The following is a 17,796-nucleotide window of genomic DNA, read 5'->3' on the forward strand; positions in this document are numbered from 1 at the left end:
AGAGAGAGCGAGAGAGAGAGGCTTAGAACTGTGCAAACACCCAGAGAGAGGGGGAGATAGGATGGGAGTGTGTTTGAGAGAGAGAGAGAGAGAGAGAGAGAGAGAGTGTTTGAGAGAGAGAGAGAGAGAGAGAGGCTTAGAACTGTGCAAACACCCAGAGAGAGGGGGAGATAGGATGGGAGTGTGTTTGAGAGAGAGAGAGAGAGAGAGAGAGAGAGAGAGAGAGAGGGGGGGCTTGGAACTGTGTAAACCTCCAGAGAGAGGGGGAGAGGGTGAAGGGCAGAGAGAGGGGGAGAGGGTGAAGGGCAGAGAGAGGGGGAGAGGGTGAAGGGCAGAGAGAGGGGGAGAGGGTGAAGGGCAGAGAGAGGGGGAGAGGGTGAAGGGCAGAGAGAGGGGGAGAGGGTGAAGGGCAGAGAGAGGGGGAGAGGGTGAAGGGCAGAGAGAGGGGAGAGGGTGAAGGGCAGAGAGAGAGCAAGAGGGAGAGAGAAGATGGGGAGGGGATACGATGTATTTGTGAGGAAGTGACAATGCTTGGTCCCATCAGCAACACAGTGCTCAACGAGTCCACCTCCCACACACACGTCAGAGCGTCAGAACAAGTGTTACAGCTATTGAATCTATTCTGCTCGATCAGGTCTACAGCCACTAGATGGCAGACCAGAATCATCACTGTCTACAGTGCCGTCACTAAAGACAAAGGCATGACCACAGAAACCTTAAACCTCATCACACATAACTACCACTGGCGAATCAGGCCACAAATGTTACACGACTAGAAAACTCAGAAAAACACGATTGTTTTTAATGTACTGAATAAACACACACTTAAATACCCATTCAGATCCATTCCACAACCCCCTTATCATTGACATACGTTGGTCACAGCATGAAACACACACATTAATTAATTACACATAAATTACATACAAGACTTCACAAGGCAACATGGCGTTATTCTTTACATGGTGAAATAAGAATCCCAGTCTTGGTGCTCAGTGACAGCGCCTCCTCAACCTGGTATCCATAGCGATGAAACCGCCAGGTCCACGTTACACTTTACGACGACGAAGACGTTACTTCAAACATGGACGCTCTTTTCCTCAAAAGAAAAACAACAACTAATGTGCCTGGGGGCGGCCAGTGGCGCTGTTCCACCTATCGCCGGTCTCTGCTTTCAGGACGGCTCTGTTTGTCCAGAGAATATCTCTGTACTGAGCAAGTAGAATTGACACATTATAGTAATTATTGCACCAGATCCCAAAGGTATGATGGAGTCCCACAGAGAACCAGTTGAGTGGGGTGGTTTGAATCCGGAGTGACTCAGGTTTTGAATCAGGATGGACTACATTTGTTCTTTGTTGATGGCCTGCGGCTCTTCAAGCCTGCAAGAAAGAAAGAAAGAAAGAAAGAAAGACAGAAAGAAAGAAAGAAAGAAAGACAGAAAGAAAGAAAGAAAGAAAGAAAGAAAGAAAGAAAGAAAGAAAGAAAGAAAGGAGGGAGTAAAATAGTACAATGGTTAAATGACCTGAGATAAACAGAGAAATACAGGTATCAACATAACGACGAGAGAGGGAGAAGGAGAGGGAGAAGGAGAGGATCAAACTGAGCTAAAATAATGAGACAAGAAAAACAACTTACTGTCATTGTCCTGTGTGTTGACAGTCTGTTGAGAAGCACTCTTCAGGCTCGTTTTAAACTTCTTACTCTTCATTGGTTGTTTCACCATGACTTCAAGGTTATTCATCTCCTCCATACTATTGGTTCCCAACGATGTGGGGGAGGAGATTGGACTGGTTGCCGGGCTATCACCCCCGGTGTCCACGCTCTGATTGGCTGTCGATTTCCCCTTGAAGAGTTTCTTAAAAGAAGAGCGGGATTTCTTCTCCAAAATGCTGCTGGTTTTTTTCGGCCCTACCTTCCCGCTGTCGGGTGGTAGCGGGGTGAGTTGATCCAACCACTCGCTGTTCACCTGCATTAGTCCCTCAGGACCCGCAGTTATAGCTGTCTTTTCTATGCCTGGTAGATCCTGCAAGGACCCCATCAGTCCAGGAACACTATTCCCGTACACCAAAGAGTATTTGGGGTTGTGGTATTTATGTGCAGGCACCTGGAGATCACCTCCACGCGAGTTGCCTAGACTGACCTGGAATCTGGATGTGGCGGCTCGTAACTGGGGTTTTACAGGCTCCACTTTGAGCCGCGTGGCGGCGGCCATTTTGGGAGGTGGGCTGAGGTTGAACTCCTTGTAGAGGTCCAATTTTTCGGACACGGCGTAGAGCTCGCAGAAGTCGCGGTCGAAGAAGTCGATCACCTGGCCAGTCATGACCGTGATCATGTTGCGGTCCATCCGAGACGAACTCCATGAGAAGCTAGAGGAGAAGAAGATCACAAGAACGATGTTTAGGTCTTCAATAAAGACAATAAACAGTGAAACACACACAGTAAGAGAAGCTAGGAGAGAAAGAACAGATATGTGTTATGTCTTGGAAATAAACACACAGTAACACACACACACACACACACAACAAAGACAGAGAGAGAGAAAGAGAGAGAGAGAGGAAGAGAGAGAGAAAGAAAGAGAGGGAGAGAAGGAAAGAGAGGGAGAGCGAGAGAAATAGAGGAGAGAGAGAGAGAAAGATAAAGAGAGAGAGAAAGATAAAGAGAGAGAGAGAGAGAGAGAGAGAGAGAAAGAGAGAGAGAAAGAGAGAGAGAAAGATAAAGAGAGAGATAGAGAGAGAGAGAAGAGAGAGAAAGAGAGAGAGAAAGATAAAGAGAGAGATAGAGAGAGAGAGAAGAGAGAGAGAGAGAAAGAGAGAGAGAAAGATAAAGAGAGAGAGATAGAAAGAGAAGGAGAGAGAGAGAAGGAGAGAGAGATAGAGAGAGACAGAGAGAAGGAGAGAGAGAGAGAGAAGGAGAGAGAGAGAAGGAGAGAGAGATAGAGAGAGACAGAGAGAATGAGAGAGAGAGAGAGAGAAGGAGAGAGAGAAAGAGAAAGAGAGAGAGAGATAGAGATAGAGAGAAGCATACAGCTACTTTCTCTCACCTGTAAGAGCCGAACATGACTTTGTCCCCATCCACCAGCATGTATTTACTACACAAAGAACCAAGGAGTCTACCGAAGGACAGACCCAACCCTGTCCCCTGAACTGTACGAGTCCTGATGTTCTGAAAGATACAACACAGTAACATAAAGGGTTATGGTAACCTGACACAGACCCAACCCTGTCCCCTGAACTGTACGAGTCCTGATGTTCTGAAAGATACAACACACAGTAACATAAAGGGTTATGGTAACCTGACACAGACCCAACCCTGTCCCCTGAACTGTACGAGTCCTGATGTTCTGAAAGATACAACACAGTAACATAAAGGGTTATGGTAACCTGACACAGACCCAACCCTGTCCCCTGAACTGTACGAGTCCTGATGTTCTGAAAGATACAACACAGTAACATAAAGGGTTATGGTAACCTGACACAGACCCAACCCTGTCCCCTGAACTGTACGAGTCCTGATGTTCTGAAAGATACAACACAGTAACATAAAGGGTTATGGTAACCTGACACAGACCCAACCCTGTCCCCTGAACTGTACGAGTCCTGATGTTCTGAAAGATACAACACAGTAACATAAAGGGTTATGGTAACCTGACACAGACCCAACCCTGTCCCCTGAACTGTACGAGTCCTGATGTTCTGAAAGATACAACACAGTAACATAAAGGGTTATGGTAACCTGACACAGACCCAACCCTGTCCCCTGAACTGTACGAGTCCTGATGTTCTGAAAGATACAACACAGTAACATAAAGGGTTATGGTAACCTGACACAGACCCAACCCTGTCCCCTGAACTGTACGAGTCCTGATGTTCTGAAAGATACAACACAGTAACATAAAGGGTTATGGTAACCTGACACAGACCCAACCCTGTCCCCTGAACTGTACGAGTCCTGATGTTCTGAAAGATACAACACAGTAACATAAAGGGTTATGGTAACCTGACACAGACCCAACCCTGTCCCCTGAACTGTACGAGTCCTGATGTTCTGAAAGATACAACACAGTAACATAAAGGGTTAAGGTAACCTGACACAGACCCAACCCTGTCCCCTGAACTGTACGAGTCCTGATGTTCTGAAAGATACAACACAGTAACATAAAGGGTTATGGTAACCTGACACAGACCCAACCCTGTCCCCTGAACTGTACGAGTCCTGATGTTCTGAAAGATACAACACAGTAACATAAAGGGTTATGGTAACCTGACACAGACCCAACCCTGTCCCCTGAACTGTACGAGTCCTGATGTTCTGAAAGATACAACACAGTAACATAAAGGGTTATGGTAACCTGACACAGACCCAACCCTGTCCCCTGAACTGTACGAGTCCTGATGTTCTGAAAGATACAACACAGTAACATAAAGGGTTATGGTAACCTGACACAGACCCAACCCTGTCCCCTGAACTGTACGAGTCCTGATGTTCTGAAAGATACAACACAGTAACATAAAGGGTTATGGTAACCTGACACAGACCCAACCCTGTCCCCTGAACTGTACGAGTCCTGATGTTCTGAAAGATACAACACAGTAACATAAAGGGTTATGGTAACCTGACACAGACCCAACCCTGTCCCCTGAACTGTACGAGTCCTGATGTTCTGAAAGATACAACACAGTAACATAAAGGGTTATGGTAACCTGACACAGACCCAACCCTGTCCCCTGAACTGTACGAGTCCTGATGTTCTGAAAGATACAACACAGTAACATAAAGGGTTAAGGTAACCTGACACAGACCCAACCCTGTCCCCTGAACTGTACGAGTCCTGATGTTCTGAAAGATACAACACAGTAACATAAAGGGTTATGGTAACCTGACACAGACCCAACCCTGTCCCCTGAACTGTACGAGTCCTGATGTTCTGAAAGATACAACACAGTAACATAAAGGGTTATGGTAACCTGACACAGACCCAACCCTGTCCCCTGAACTGTACGAGTCCTGATGTTCTGAAAGATACAACACACAGTAACATAAAGGGTTATGGTAACCTGACACAGACCCAACCCTGTCCCCTGAACTGTACGAGTCCTGATGTTCTGAAAGATACAACACAGTAACATAAAGGGTTATGGTAACCTGACACAGACCCAACCCTGTCCCCTGAACTGTACGAGTCCTGATGTTCTGAAAGATACAACACAGTAACATAAAGGGTTATGGTAACCTGACACAGACCCAACCCTGTCCCCTGAACTGTACGAGTCCTGATGTTCTGAAAGATACAACACAGTAACATAAAGGGTTATGGTAACCTGACACAGACCCAACCCTGTCCCCTGAACTGTACGAGTCCTGATGTTCTGAAAGATACAACACAGTAACATAAAGGGTTATGGTAACCTGACACAGACCCAACCCTGTCCCCTGAACTGTACGAGTCCTGATGTTCTGAAAGATACAACACAGTAACATAAAGGGTTATGGTAACCTGACACAGACCCAACCCTGTCCCCTGAACTGTACGAGTCCTGATGTTCTGAAAGATACAACACAGTAACATAAAGGGTTATGGTAACCTGACACAGTCATAAACAAAACGCACGCAGACCAGCAAGATTCTCCATACACACAGAAAGACATCAACTCATGGGTGTTAAACCTCCCATGTCCAAACTACCATTAACATAGAAGTCTTTTCAATTTAAGATGCCCAAAAATCACTTGACATTTCATTTATTTAGCAGACGCTCTTATCCAAAGAGACTCACAGTTTTTCCTCACTGGTCCCCCAGGCATGTCACATGATCACACATGACACAGGGCCCTTGTACAACACATGCGTGAGTAGCCTAAGGCCTTCAATGCTCCTCTGCTTCAGGATGAGGGACTGTCTCTTACCCGCAGGTGCTGAGCTCCGACCTGCAGCCTGCAGCACATATCCAGGAAGTGTGGAACCCCGCTGACATCCAACAGGATGTAGACGGCCACGGAGCGCCGCGACGCTGCGTCCAGCAGGTCCTGCAGTATCTGGATGTCTGTCAGCAGGTCCATGACTATAGCTAACACCTGAAAGATACAAAGACAATCAAACTTTATTTAAAAATGGAATACAGTCAAACTTGATTTAAACACACATAGAGGCAGGGGTAATCAAATACAAGCAAACTTTATTTAAACACACATGGAGGCAGGGGTAATCGAATACAAGCAAACTTTATTTAAACACCTGGAGGGAGAAACACAGCAAATACATTCAAATCAAACTATATTTAATGAAAAAAACATACAATATACACAATGTATATGAAATATAGGTAGAACAATACATGGAAATAAAAAGTGATTAAGATCAATAGTTGTGAATCATATCACTTGAAAGTCAGTAAAACAATGAAAATCCTCCCTGACAAAAGGCCATACAACAATCACTGACTGTCAGGCTGAAAGCACAAGCTGGGCCTACAGAAAACACTTAGGCTTATACACTAAACCTGGGGTGTTATAAAGGCTTATAAACAGTGCCATCTTATAAACAGTGCCATTTTTCAAACTTTTATGCCAATTCCTGCAATTCTGCACATTTTACAACGGAGCTGAGAGACAATGTTGCAGTTTTAAATCTAGTTTCCTGCAGTTCTAGGCATTGTGCCATGGCTGAGGCTGTGCTCTTTTTCTCAAACATCATAACAAAATAAATACCGCTAAATTCATTGTTTTGTGACCTTTCAACTTTCTCCCTGAGCTTTAATGTTGGTGATTGTTAGTTCTCAGAGATGATACTATGAAAAAATTTATATGTCCATTATCTTTACTACATACTGTATATCTGATTTTAGTGGTTTACACTGGTGGTTTACACTGAAAGTCTTTTTTCATCCCTAAAATTAGACATCTTTTTTTGATCCCCTATCTATTTGTATATATTTTTTACATTGTTTGGACATAGGAGCCTGAAACAAAGCTTATGCTGCCGCCTACATATTTCAATGGAAGAAAAATCCCTGTAACTGACCCAACACTGACCCAACACTGACCCAACACTGACCCAACACTGACCCAACACTGACCCAACACGTCTCCTAGTTGACCCAACACTGACCCAACACTGACCCAACACGTCTCCTAGTTGACCCAACACTGACCCAACACTGACCCAACACTGACCCAACACTGACCCAACACGTCTCCTAGTTGACCCAACACTGACCCAACACTGACCCAACACTGACCCAACACGTCTCCTAGTTGACCCAACACTGACCCAACACTGACCCAACACTGACCCAACACTGACCCAACATGTCTCCTAGTTGACCCAACACTGACCCAACACTGACCCAACACTGACCCAACACGTCTCCTAGTTGACCCAACACTGACCCAACACTGACCCAACACTGACCCAACACTGACCCAACACGTCTCCTAGTTGACCCAACACTGACCCAACACTGACCCAACACTGACCCAACACTGACCCAACACTGACCCAACACGTCTCCTAGTTGACCCAACACTGACCCAACACGTCTCCTAGTTGACCCAACACTGACCCAACACGTCTCCTAGTTGACCCAACACTGACCCAACACTGACCCAACACTGACCCAACACTGACCCAACACGTCTCCTAGTTGACCCAACACTGACCCAACACTGACCCAACACTGACCCAACATGTCTCCTAGTTGACCCAACACTGACCCAACACTGACCCAACACTGACCCAACACTGACCCAACACGTCTCCTAGTTGACCCAACACTGACCCAACACTGACCCAACACTGACCCAACACTGACCCAACACGTCTCCTAGTTGACCCAACACTGACCCAACACTGACCCAACACTGACCCAACACTGACCCAACACTGACCCAACACGTCTCCTAGTTGACCCAACACTGACCCAACACGTCTCCTAGTTGACCCAACACTGACCCAACACGTCTCCTAGTTGACCCAACACTGACCCAACACGTCTCCTAGTTGACCCAACACTGACCCAACACGTCTCCTAGTTGACCCAACACTGACCCAACACGTCTCCTAGTTGACCCAACACGTCTCCTAGTTTCCCCGAAGCTGCCAGGCTGGCAGAGACAAAGCAGAGACAGAGACAGGTATGTGGGGAGGGGTGGAACACAACAAAACACCTGAGGAAGGAACTAGAAAGTGGAATCTCAGCTATTATCTTTCCTCAGAACTGGTTCTGTCCTGCTTAGCTTTTACTTTCTGTTTGATATGGGGAATGATTGAAAGAGTATGAATTTCCATGGACCTAGAACTCTCTGGAGCAGGTTGAGACCGATACACTGACTCGAATGTGTCCACAAGATAACACTGCCTTTTCAGTCTGCATCACAACAAGGAGTGGACGATTATATAGTTCCTGAGATATAGGAATTCCTTGTACACAAAACGATATGGGCATAATAAACTCTACTGGGAGTAAGATAAGAAAGACACATTCACTTCCAGTGACAGAATGTGAAACTAAAGCCTTGTTCACACTGCAGGCCTTAATGCTGACTGTCCAAACAGCCAGTTACAAGTGACCAAATCGGATTTGTGTGTGTTCAGACAGCAGTCATTTGCTGACATGGCTATGCTAGTTGTCATAGTAACGACGGGTGTGTGCGCAGTGGTGTAGGTTGATTGGTGGTGGCACTCATGCTTCCTGTTAATCAGGAGATATGTAGCAGGACCAGGTGACAATAATGCCATGAATGTTTCCCTGTTGCTCTGAAATGTTCCAAATCAGAGTGTTTGAACACTCTTTTGTTTATTATCGGACCCTCAAAAGGACAAGACGATACAACTTTCGAAACAAGGTGGTTTGGAAGGGCCTACCAAGGTGGTTTTAAAGGGCCTACCAAGGTGGTTTGAAAAGGCCTACCAAGGTGGTTTGGAAGGGCCTACCAAGGTGGTTTGAAAGGGCCTACCAAGGTGGTTTGGAAGGGCCTACCAAGGTGGTTTGGAAGGGCCTACCAAGGTGGTTTGAAAGGGCCTACCAAGGTGGTTTTAAAGGGCCTACCAAGGTGGTTTGGAAGGGCCTACCAAGGTGGTTTGGAAGGGCCTACCAAGGTGGTTTGAAAGGGCCTACCAAGGTGGTTTGAAAGGGCCTACCAAGGTGGTTTGGAAGGGCCTACCAAGGTGGTTTGAAAGGGCCTACCAAGGTGGTTTTAAAGGGCCTACCAAGGTGGTTTGGAAGGGCCTACCAAGGTGGTTTGGAAGGGCCTACCAAGGTGGTTTGAAAGGGCCTACCAAGGTGGTTTGGAAGGGCCTACCAAGGTGGTTTGGAAGGGCCTACCAAGGTGGTTTGGAAGGGCCGACCAAGGTGGTTTGGAAGGGCCTACCAAGGTGGTTTGGAAGGGCCTACCAAGGTGGTTTGGAAGGGCCTACCAAGGTGGTTTGGAAGGGCCTACCAAGGTGGTTTGGAAGGGCCTACCAAGGTGGTTTTAAAGGGCCTACCAAGGTGGTTTGGAAGGGCCTACCAAGGTGGTTTGAAAGGGCCTACCAAGGTGGTTTGGAAGGGCCTACCAAGGTGGTTTTAAAGGGCCTACCAAGGTGGTTTGGAAGGGCCTACCAAGGTGGTTTGAAAGGGCCTACCAAGGTTGTTTTAAAGGGCCTACCAAGGTGGTTTGGAAGGGCCTACCAAGGTGGTTTGGAAGGGCCTACCAAGGTGGTTTGAAAGGGCCTACCGAGGTGGTTTGGAAGGGCCTACCAAGGTGGTTTTGAAGGGCCTACCAAGGTGGTTTGGAAGGGCCTACCAAGGTGGTTTGGAAGGGCCTACCAAGGTGGTTTGGAAGGGCCTACCAAGGTGGTTTGAAAGGGCCTACCGAGGTGGTTTGGAAGGGCCTACCAAGGTGGTTTGGAAGGGCCTACCAAGGTGGTTTGGAAGGGCCTACCAAGGTGGTTTGGAAGGGCCTACCAAGGTGGTTTGAAAGGGCCTACCAAGGTGGTTTGAAAGGGCCTACCGAGGTGGTTTGGAAGGGCCTACCAAGGTGGTTTGGAAGGGCCTACCAAGGTGGTTTGGAAGGGCCTACCAAGGTGGTTTGAAACGTGGCTTGAAATATCCGATTCCATGTGGCTTTTGGCTGTTCAGACGGCATGAAAAATAACAGATTGGAATCGGACATGCAAAAGAAAAGGATTTGAGTCACTTCAGCATGTCAACACAAGCTTTATTCTGGAGACCACCTCAGCAATGTGAACAAGGCTCAACCAGCATGCCTACACAAGCTTTATTCTGGAGACCACCTCAGCAATGTGAACAAGGCTCAACCAGCATGCCTACACAAGCTTTATTCTGGAGACCACCTCAGCAATGGGAACAAGGCTCAACCAGCATGCCTACACAAGCTTTATTCTGGAGACCACCTCAGCAATGTGAACAAGGCTCAACCAGCATGCCTACACAAGCTTTATTCTGGAGACCACCTCAGCAATGGGAACAAGGCTCAACCAGCATGCCTACACAAGCTTTATTCTGGAGACCACCTCAGCAATGGGAACAAGGCTCAACCAGCATGCCTACACAAGCTTTATTCTGGAGACCACCTCAGCAATGTGAACAAGGCTCAACCAGCATGCCTACACAAGCTTTATTCTGGAGACCACCTCAGCAATGGGAACAAGGCTCAACCAGCATGCCTACACAAGCTTTATTCTGGAGACCACCTCAGCAATGTGAACAAGGCTCAACCAGCATGCCTACACAAGCTTTATTCTGGAGACGACCTCAGCAATGTGAACAAGGCTCAACCAGCATGCCTACACAAGCTTTATTCTGGAGACCACCTCAGCAATGTGAACAAGGCTCAACCAGCATGCCTACACAAGCTTTATTCTGGAGACCACCTCAGCAATGGGAAAGGGTGGAGGAGGAAAAGGTTTCTTCATTCACATGAATGTTCTCATTCAGACAAGGAAAAGGCTGTATGCTGACATGACATTCTCCAGAGGAAACATGCTGAGTGAAGTGTTCTGTGTTGTAACAACGGGGCCTGTGTTGTGTTCACAAAGCCTGGTACAGTAGGAGTGTTGACCAGCGTGGCCTTTCAGATCATAATGGACCGGGGAGACCTGATCCTAGATCAGCACTCCTACTCTAACACGTACACTCTATGAGTACGGGCAAAGAGAAACAACAAGTAACAGTATGAAATAATTCAAGTTAAAACCTACAACACCACAATGTCTTCCATCTAACAGTAGCCGCAACAAAATGCACTCATTGTTAATGCCATCCATGTAAATGTTGTGATGTGGATTACACAGTAATCTATTGTACTGTATGTAGATGAAGACAACCACAGTATGCTAAACTAAACACACCACACCTGATTATGTAGGTCCCTGTATCACTACTGAGTGTGTGTGTGTGTGTGTGTGTGTGTGTGTGTGTGTGTGTGTGTGTGTGTGTGTGTGTGTGTGTGTGTGTGTGTGTGTATGGACGTGTTTAACTATACATGAGGGGACCAGAAGTCTCCACCAGAATAGTAAACAAACACAAATTTGACCAACTGGGGACATTTTGTTAGTCCCCATGAGGTTAAATGCTGTTTCTAGGGGTTTAGGGTTAAGGTTTGAATTACTGTTATAATTACCTTAAGGGTTAGAGTTAGGAGCTAGGGTTAGGTTAGGGTCAGGTTTTCGGTTAGGGTAAGAGTACGGGTTAGGTTTAGGGTTAGGTTTAGGGGTTAGGGAAAATAGGATTTTGAATGGGACTGAATTGTGTGTCCCCACAAGGTTAGCTGTACAAGACTGTGTGTGTTCTGGCCCCCATTAACATTGACGGGGCTGTAGTGGAGTGGGTCGAGAGTTTCAAGTTCCTTGGTGTCCACATCACCAACGAACAATCATGGTCCAAACACACAAAGACCCCCCCCCCCCCCCCCCCAGGAGACTGAAAAGATTTGACATGAGTCCCCAGATCCTCAAAAAGTTCTACAGCTGCACCATCGAGAGGATCCTGGCCGGTTGCATCACTGCCTGGTATGGCAACTGCTGGGCATCTGACCGTAAGGCACTACAGAGGGTAGTGAGTACGGACAAGTACATCACTGGGGCCAAGCTTCCTGACATCCAGCACCTCCATACCAGGCTTTGTCGGAGGAAGGCCCAAGTCATAGACTGTTCTCTCTGCTACCACATGGTAAGCGGTACCGGAGCCCCAAGTCTAGGTCCAAAAGGCTCCTTAACAGCTTCTACCCCCAAGACATAAGACTGATGAACAATTAATAAAATGGCCACCGGACTATTTACATTGACCCCTTGTTATTATGTCATTTTCTTGTGTTCTTTATTTTAGAAATTGTTTTACTTTTTTTATTTTCTTAACTCTTTCTATAACTGCATTGTTGGTTAAGGGCTTGTCAGTAAGCGTTTCACAGTAAGGTGACCTGCTGTATTCAGCGCATGTGACACAAACTATTTGATTTGATGTGTGGGTGGTGTGTACTTGATGTGTGGGTGGTGTGTACTTGATGTGTGGGTGGTGTGTACTTCCAACCACATTCTCTCCATTTCTCCTAACATTAAACAAACTGCTTCAAAGCTTCAGGCTGCGGTGTTCCATGAAATCCTGTTTGGCATACACACACACCTGAGAAATGACTTTCATATGTTCTCATTCACTCACTTGACAGGTAGGTGAACTAGAAGTAGGGTGAAGTTGCCACTAGGAGCTGATCTTGGGTCAGTTTGACATTTATCCCACTAATGGTTAAGGTTAGGATCAGGGGAGGGGAAGCTGATCCTAGATCTGTACCTAGAGGAAACTTCAGCCCAGAGCGGTAAACTACCCAGGGGGAATCCCCTGTAGGTATAAATAGACAGTGCATAGCACATTTACATGACATTGTCGAGGCTACCTGCCGCCCTGTGACCTCACATTAACACACTGTCATATATGTAACATACGGTATATGACATAGGCCCAGGTTAAACATATCATACTTCTGTAACAATATACTGTATTGACACAATCATTTTTCACATGTTTTATTTAACCTTGATTTAACTAGGCAAGTCAGTTAAGAACAAATTCTTATTTACAATGACGGCCAAAACCAAACCAGACCAAGACACAATGTGATTGTGTGTTGTTCTAAGACCCAGTTGTACAAAGGGAGGAAATGTGTCATGGTTTGACTGCCTGACTAACTGACTGCCTGACTAACTGACTGACTGACTTGCTGATTGGGTGGCTCTGACTGGATGACTCACTGGCTGACTGGTTGACTGACTGGGTCAAGATGGGTGGGTCCAAAATGACTCAGTCTCTAGTGACATGATAAAACAAACGTCGCTAAAGGCAACTGAACTAAGCAGCTCTGACTCCAGTTCACCCTGTTATGTGCTGCCAACATGCTGAGGGATTTGTTCATTCATTACAATGGAATAGAACCCCCTTTATCTCTCCTGTGTGCTGTTTTAATGGGAGGTTGTACGCATCCACACAGGGTGGAAAGTACAGACAGTGTGTGTGTGTGTGTGTCTTTGTATATGTGTCCTCTGAATAGCCTAATCATGAAAGCTAGCCTAACTTTAATTGACATGACAGAATGTTTCCTGTGTAATACGGAAATCAGCTGTTCGTTCAATGAGGGCATTCAACAATGATATACGTCATCAGACAGGAATCATGGCCCGTGGATGATCCCCCAAGTTTACGTGGATGATCCCCCAAGTTTACTGGAAATAATAGTAATAACACAATAAAAGGTTAATTGTTGGACGTAAAAGACTGTAAAAACACCAGGAAATCAGCGCCAAGTGATTTAAATTTAAGAAATATGTTCCCAAGAATTCCCACGCATAACAGAGAGACACGTGATCGTATATAAACGTAAGCAAGGTTTGAAATTATTATGTTTTAGTCAAAAAATACATCTGTTTGGACTTCTTGCGGTCAATTTGCAGTCTACAAATTATTTGTAATTATGTTCAGGCCTCTCGACAATCCTCTCAACAAAAAATATCGTCCCGCGGTTGAATCTAGTTGATGACAAGTTTAAACACTTACTTCCATATGCCCCTGCTGATGCACGGACGCACACACACACACACACACACACACTTTATTTCTCACTCCGCTGAGACACGCCTCTAATAATCAGTCGTTTATTCGGGCAATCCATCCATTCTCTCTATTCAACCGCCGCCTCTCCGCTAACCTCCCCAGACGCCTTTGAAGTTCTCTGATAAATTACTATATAAATGACTATATAAATTACTATATAAATGACTATATAAATTACTATATAAATGACTATATAAATTACTTTCCCATTAAAAAAAATGGCTTCATGAGTTAGATTCTTACCTCACATTTGAGATACATAGGCTATCACTATCCCAATAATAAACCAATACAACACAGTCATTAGTCCTGCGTTATTCAGTTAATCACTATGTCGTTACATCATTATTGAACAGTATATACCCACAGTTCACCTTGGTAGCTTCTTGGATCAGCCTACGAATGACCTCCTTGATGTGCGGTCCGTTCTCTTTTGGCGGGTGCGTGTGAACCGCCACGCGTGTGACCCCCTTGAACAAACCCCCGTTGGGCCAACCGAGATCCAACGGCGGCACCTCTGTATCCGACATCTGCGGCCAGTACGTCGAATGGTGCCCCGAGTTCGCTTTGGAATCGTCGGGTTTCGCTTTTAATTCTCCGCACTTCTCTTCATCTTCAGTGTCATATTCTTTGAAAGTGTTCCTTATCGTTTTAATATCACGGGCCGAGAGAAAGTCTTTCACTTTGTCCTCTTTCAGTCGCATTTTGAACGCGCCGTCACCGTTTTTGAGCAGTTGTTCAACCGCCGCGCGTTGTTCTTCGCTGTAGTAAAACTCCGGTTTGGACTCCGGGACGTTCTCTTTGATGTGGCCGTCCTCCATGCATGTTAGCTGGGACTCGGCCATGGCTGGACACCGCTGTGTCACCGCTGAACTGGAACCTATGGGTAAAGTCGCACAACCGCTACCGTGTGATTTTAAACGGATCCGGAAGATACACGGTTACCTACCTACCTAGGCTACCTGTGTGACGTTTGACTTTGACAGCTAACCTCAAATGCTGCGTTCAGAAAACTGGGAACTTGGAACCCGGAAATCTCCGACTTCAGTGCGTTCCATACAACTGGGAACTCGGGGGGAAAAACGAGCTCCGTCTGTAATTTTTTTTTGGAAAGGTCATCAAATCTGAATTCCAAGTCAGAAACTCGGGCATCCTAGAGCTACTTGAATTCCGATTTGGATGACCATTCAAAAGCGCATTATTTTCCGAGTTCCCAGTTGTCGTGAACGCGGCATTACCTGCCATAGGGGCGGAACGATACCTTATATAATAAATACCTTATTATATTACGGAAATCACCCTATGGAAGCGCCCAACGCGTATGTGGCTATCATGCACTGACTGTCAGACTGTGATTATTGTTGGACTTCGAACAACCCAGATATTTGTGGCTCTTCTTGGAATTGGTGTGATTCCACAGTTAGTTGATCCAAGGCTATTGCTCTCACACAAGTGAAACTCTAAATGAATAGCTATGTTGCAACATTGATTAACATTTATACAGGGGCTTACAGAAAATGCATTTATTTGATAATCATACAGTAATAATTGTGTTCTGAAGTTGTAAATAGTTGTGTTATCCTGACATAAGCCTACGGTATGGTAAAGTACATTGATAATAAACCAGAAAGAAAGTTACAATACATATATTTAATGCTAAAGCTAATCATTATGTTCTCTCTCTCTCTCTCTCTCTCTCTCTCTCTCTCTCTCTCTCTCTCTCTCTCTCTCTCTCTCTCTCTCTCTCTCTCTCTCTCTCTCTCTCTCTCTCTCTCTCTCTCTCTCTCAGAAATATAGTTGTTATTGTTAGGGAGGCAGGAAGCCTAGAGGTTAAGACTGTTGGGTCAGTAACCCGAAAGGTCATTGATTCGAATCCCTGAGTGAAAAATCTGTCAATATTCCCTTGAGCAAGGCACTTAACCCTAATTGCTCCTTTAAGTTGCTCTGGATAAGAACGTGTGCTATAATGAATGAAGATACTTATTTAGCTCTAAAAGCTAGCCATGTTCTCTCTCTCATACAGGGTTGGTGTAGTTGGAAGGGAACACTCCCATTTGTCCCCTCAGTCTTCCTTTCCACCATGACATGTCGGAACACTCCAGCACCTCGATGATGTCACCGGCCTTAAAGCTCAGCTCGTCCTTCTCCTCGGCGTTGAAGTCATACTGAGCTCTCACCTGCATCAGACCACCGCCCCCCGTGGTCACGGCCGCACGCTGGAACACAGGTACACACACAGGGGTTGATATTAGACACGTAGCTTCATTCTATACATACACACACATGCATGGAGGTACATACACGCACACACACACACACACACACACACACACACACACACACACACACACACACACACACACACACACACACACACACACACACACACACGCACACACACACACACACACACACACACACACACACACACACACACACACGAGGGATTTGGTTGTAGAGAGTATACTACCTGTGGTGGGGGTATAGGGTCTGGTATGCGGGGCAGGGGTTGTTGAGGCTGGGGTACACGGGGCAGGAGATGGTGAGGCTGGGGTATGCTGGGCAGGGGCTGGTGAGGCTGGGGTGCGTGGGGCTGGTGAGGCTGGGGTATGCTGGGCAGGGGCAGGTGAGGCTGGGGTATGCTGGGCAGGGGCAGGTGAGGCTGGGGTGCGCGGGGCAGGGACTGCTGAAGCTGGGGCTGAGAGGATGGGGCTGATGTCCTGGTCTGGCCAAATCCCTTCTCCTAGGAAGAAAAGTGAAATTAGAGAGAGAGAGCACTGTCATAACTTTTCTTTCAGATTCAATAAACCGATAATGAACAGTTTTAGCTATTCATCAAGCTTGAAGTACCCTACACCATCATTTAGTGAACAGGGATCCTCCAGAGTTCTACTCCTGCCTGTGTTTCTGTGTCCAGCAGATAGATGCTGTTTAGAGACAGAGTTGTTCATATAGTACTCCACCAGCTCCTTTATTAACTACGTATAAGCCCTTCATAAACCCCTTATAAACCCTTTATAAATACTTTTAACTGGTACCTGTGTTTCTGTGTCCAGCAGATAGATGCGGCTGTGTTTAGAGACAGAGTTGTTCATGTAATAGTTCACTAGCTCGTTGAAGGAGCTGAACTTCTCAGACCAGAGGTAATACTGCCCTCTGGTGTCTGCCATCACCTTGAAGTGCTGCACGTCTGCCTCGTGTCTGGGAGAGGAGAGGTAGGTAGGTAGGTAGGTAGGTAGGTAGGTAGGTAGATAGATAGGTAGGTATAGTGATATGATGCAAATAGGAGGCAAATATGTCAATGATGTTGTCGTGTACATTAATCTAGCTTTTTAATGTAAAGACACACACACACTGACCTAACGGATATGGAGAAATCTCCTGGGGTGCTCTGGCTGCCCCTGATCAGAAAGGATCCTATAGGCTGGGTCATGAGAGACTCCTGGGCCTCACCTCGACTAGCACTCTCCTGGTACCAACTAGAGATGGGGGAGAGGGGGAGGGAGGAGTAGAGAGGGGGAGAGAGAGTGGGTGAGAAGGGGTGGGGGGAGAGGGAGAGCAGTAAACAAAATAGTATTTAGTATTTTTCATAACATCGGATTGTGTTCACACCTGCTTACACACAGACATCACATAGCCGACACACACTGACACACAGTACTGCTTGATTGTCTTGGGTAATAAGATGACCTGGGTA

At 46.2% G+C, this 17,796-nt stretch overlaps 2 protein-coding genes across 3 annotated transcripts in view; both read right to left on the reverse strand.

Annotated features, from left to right (window-relative positions):
• Positions 1–780: 780 nt before the first annotated feature.
• Positions 781–15,422, reverse strand: LOC139394480 (protein FAM83F-like). The gene is made up of 5 exons (XM_071142552.1): positions 14,474–15,422; positions 5,908–6,075; positions 3,044–3,165; positions 1,639–2,369; positions 781–1,382 (listed from the first exon to the last, which is right to left on the reverse strand). Exons 1-5 carry the CDS (start codon positions 14,942–14,944, stop codon positions 1,333–1,335), a joined length of 1,542 nt encoding a protein of 513 aa, XP_070998653.1. The 5' UTR covers positions 14,945–15,422; the 3' UTR covers positions 781–1,332.
• Positions 15,423–15,826: 404 nt separating this feature from the next.
• Positions 15,827–17,796, reverse strand: part of LOC139394481 (GRB2-related adapter protein-like) — a 3,479-nt gene continuing 1,509 nt past the window's right edge. Inside the window, exons 4-7 of one of the 2 annotated variants that reach the window (XM_071142555.1) lie at positions 17,459–17,578; positions 17,273–17,300; positions 16,570–16,842; positions 15,827–16,315 (exon numbers count right to left, since the gene is read on the reverse strand). In XM_071142555.1, coding sequence (XP_070998656.1) covers positions 16,115–16,315; positions 16,570–16,842; positions 17,273–17,300; positions 17,459–17,578 — 622 coding nt within the window. In that variant the 3' untranslated portion in view covers positions 15,827–16,114. Of the gene's footprint in view, positions 16,316–16,569; positions 16,843–17,137; positions 17,301–17,458; positions 17,579–17,796 lie in introns of both variants that reach the window. The other variant, XM_071142553.1, reaches the window with a different exon arrangement.

The sequence above is a fragment of the Oncorhynchus clarkii genome, unplaced genomic scaffold, assembly GCF_045791955.1.
Source record: "Oncorhynchus clarkii lewisi isolate Uvic-CL-2024 unplaced genomic scaffold, UVic_Ocla_1.0 unplaced_contig_12242_pilon_pilon, whole genome shotgun sequence".
Lineage (NCBI taxonomy): Eukaryota > Metazoa > Chordata > Actinopteri > Salmoniformes > Salmonidae > Oncorhynchus > Oncorhynchus clarkii.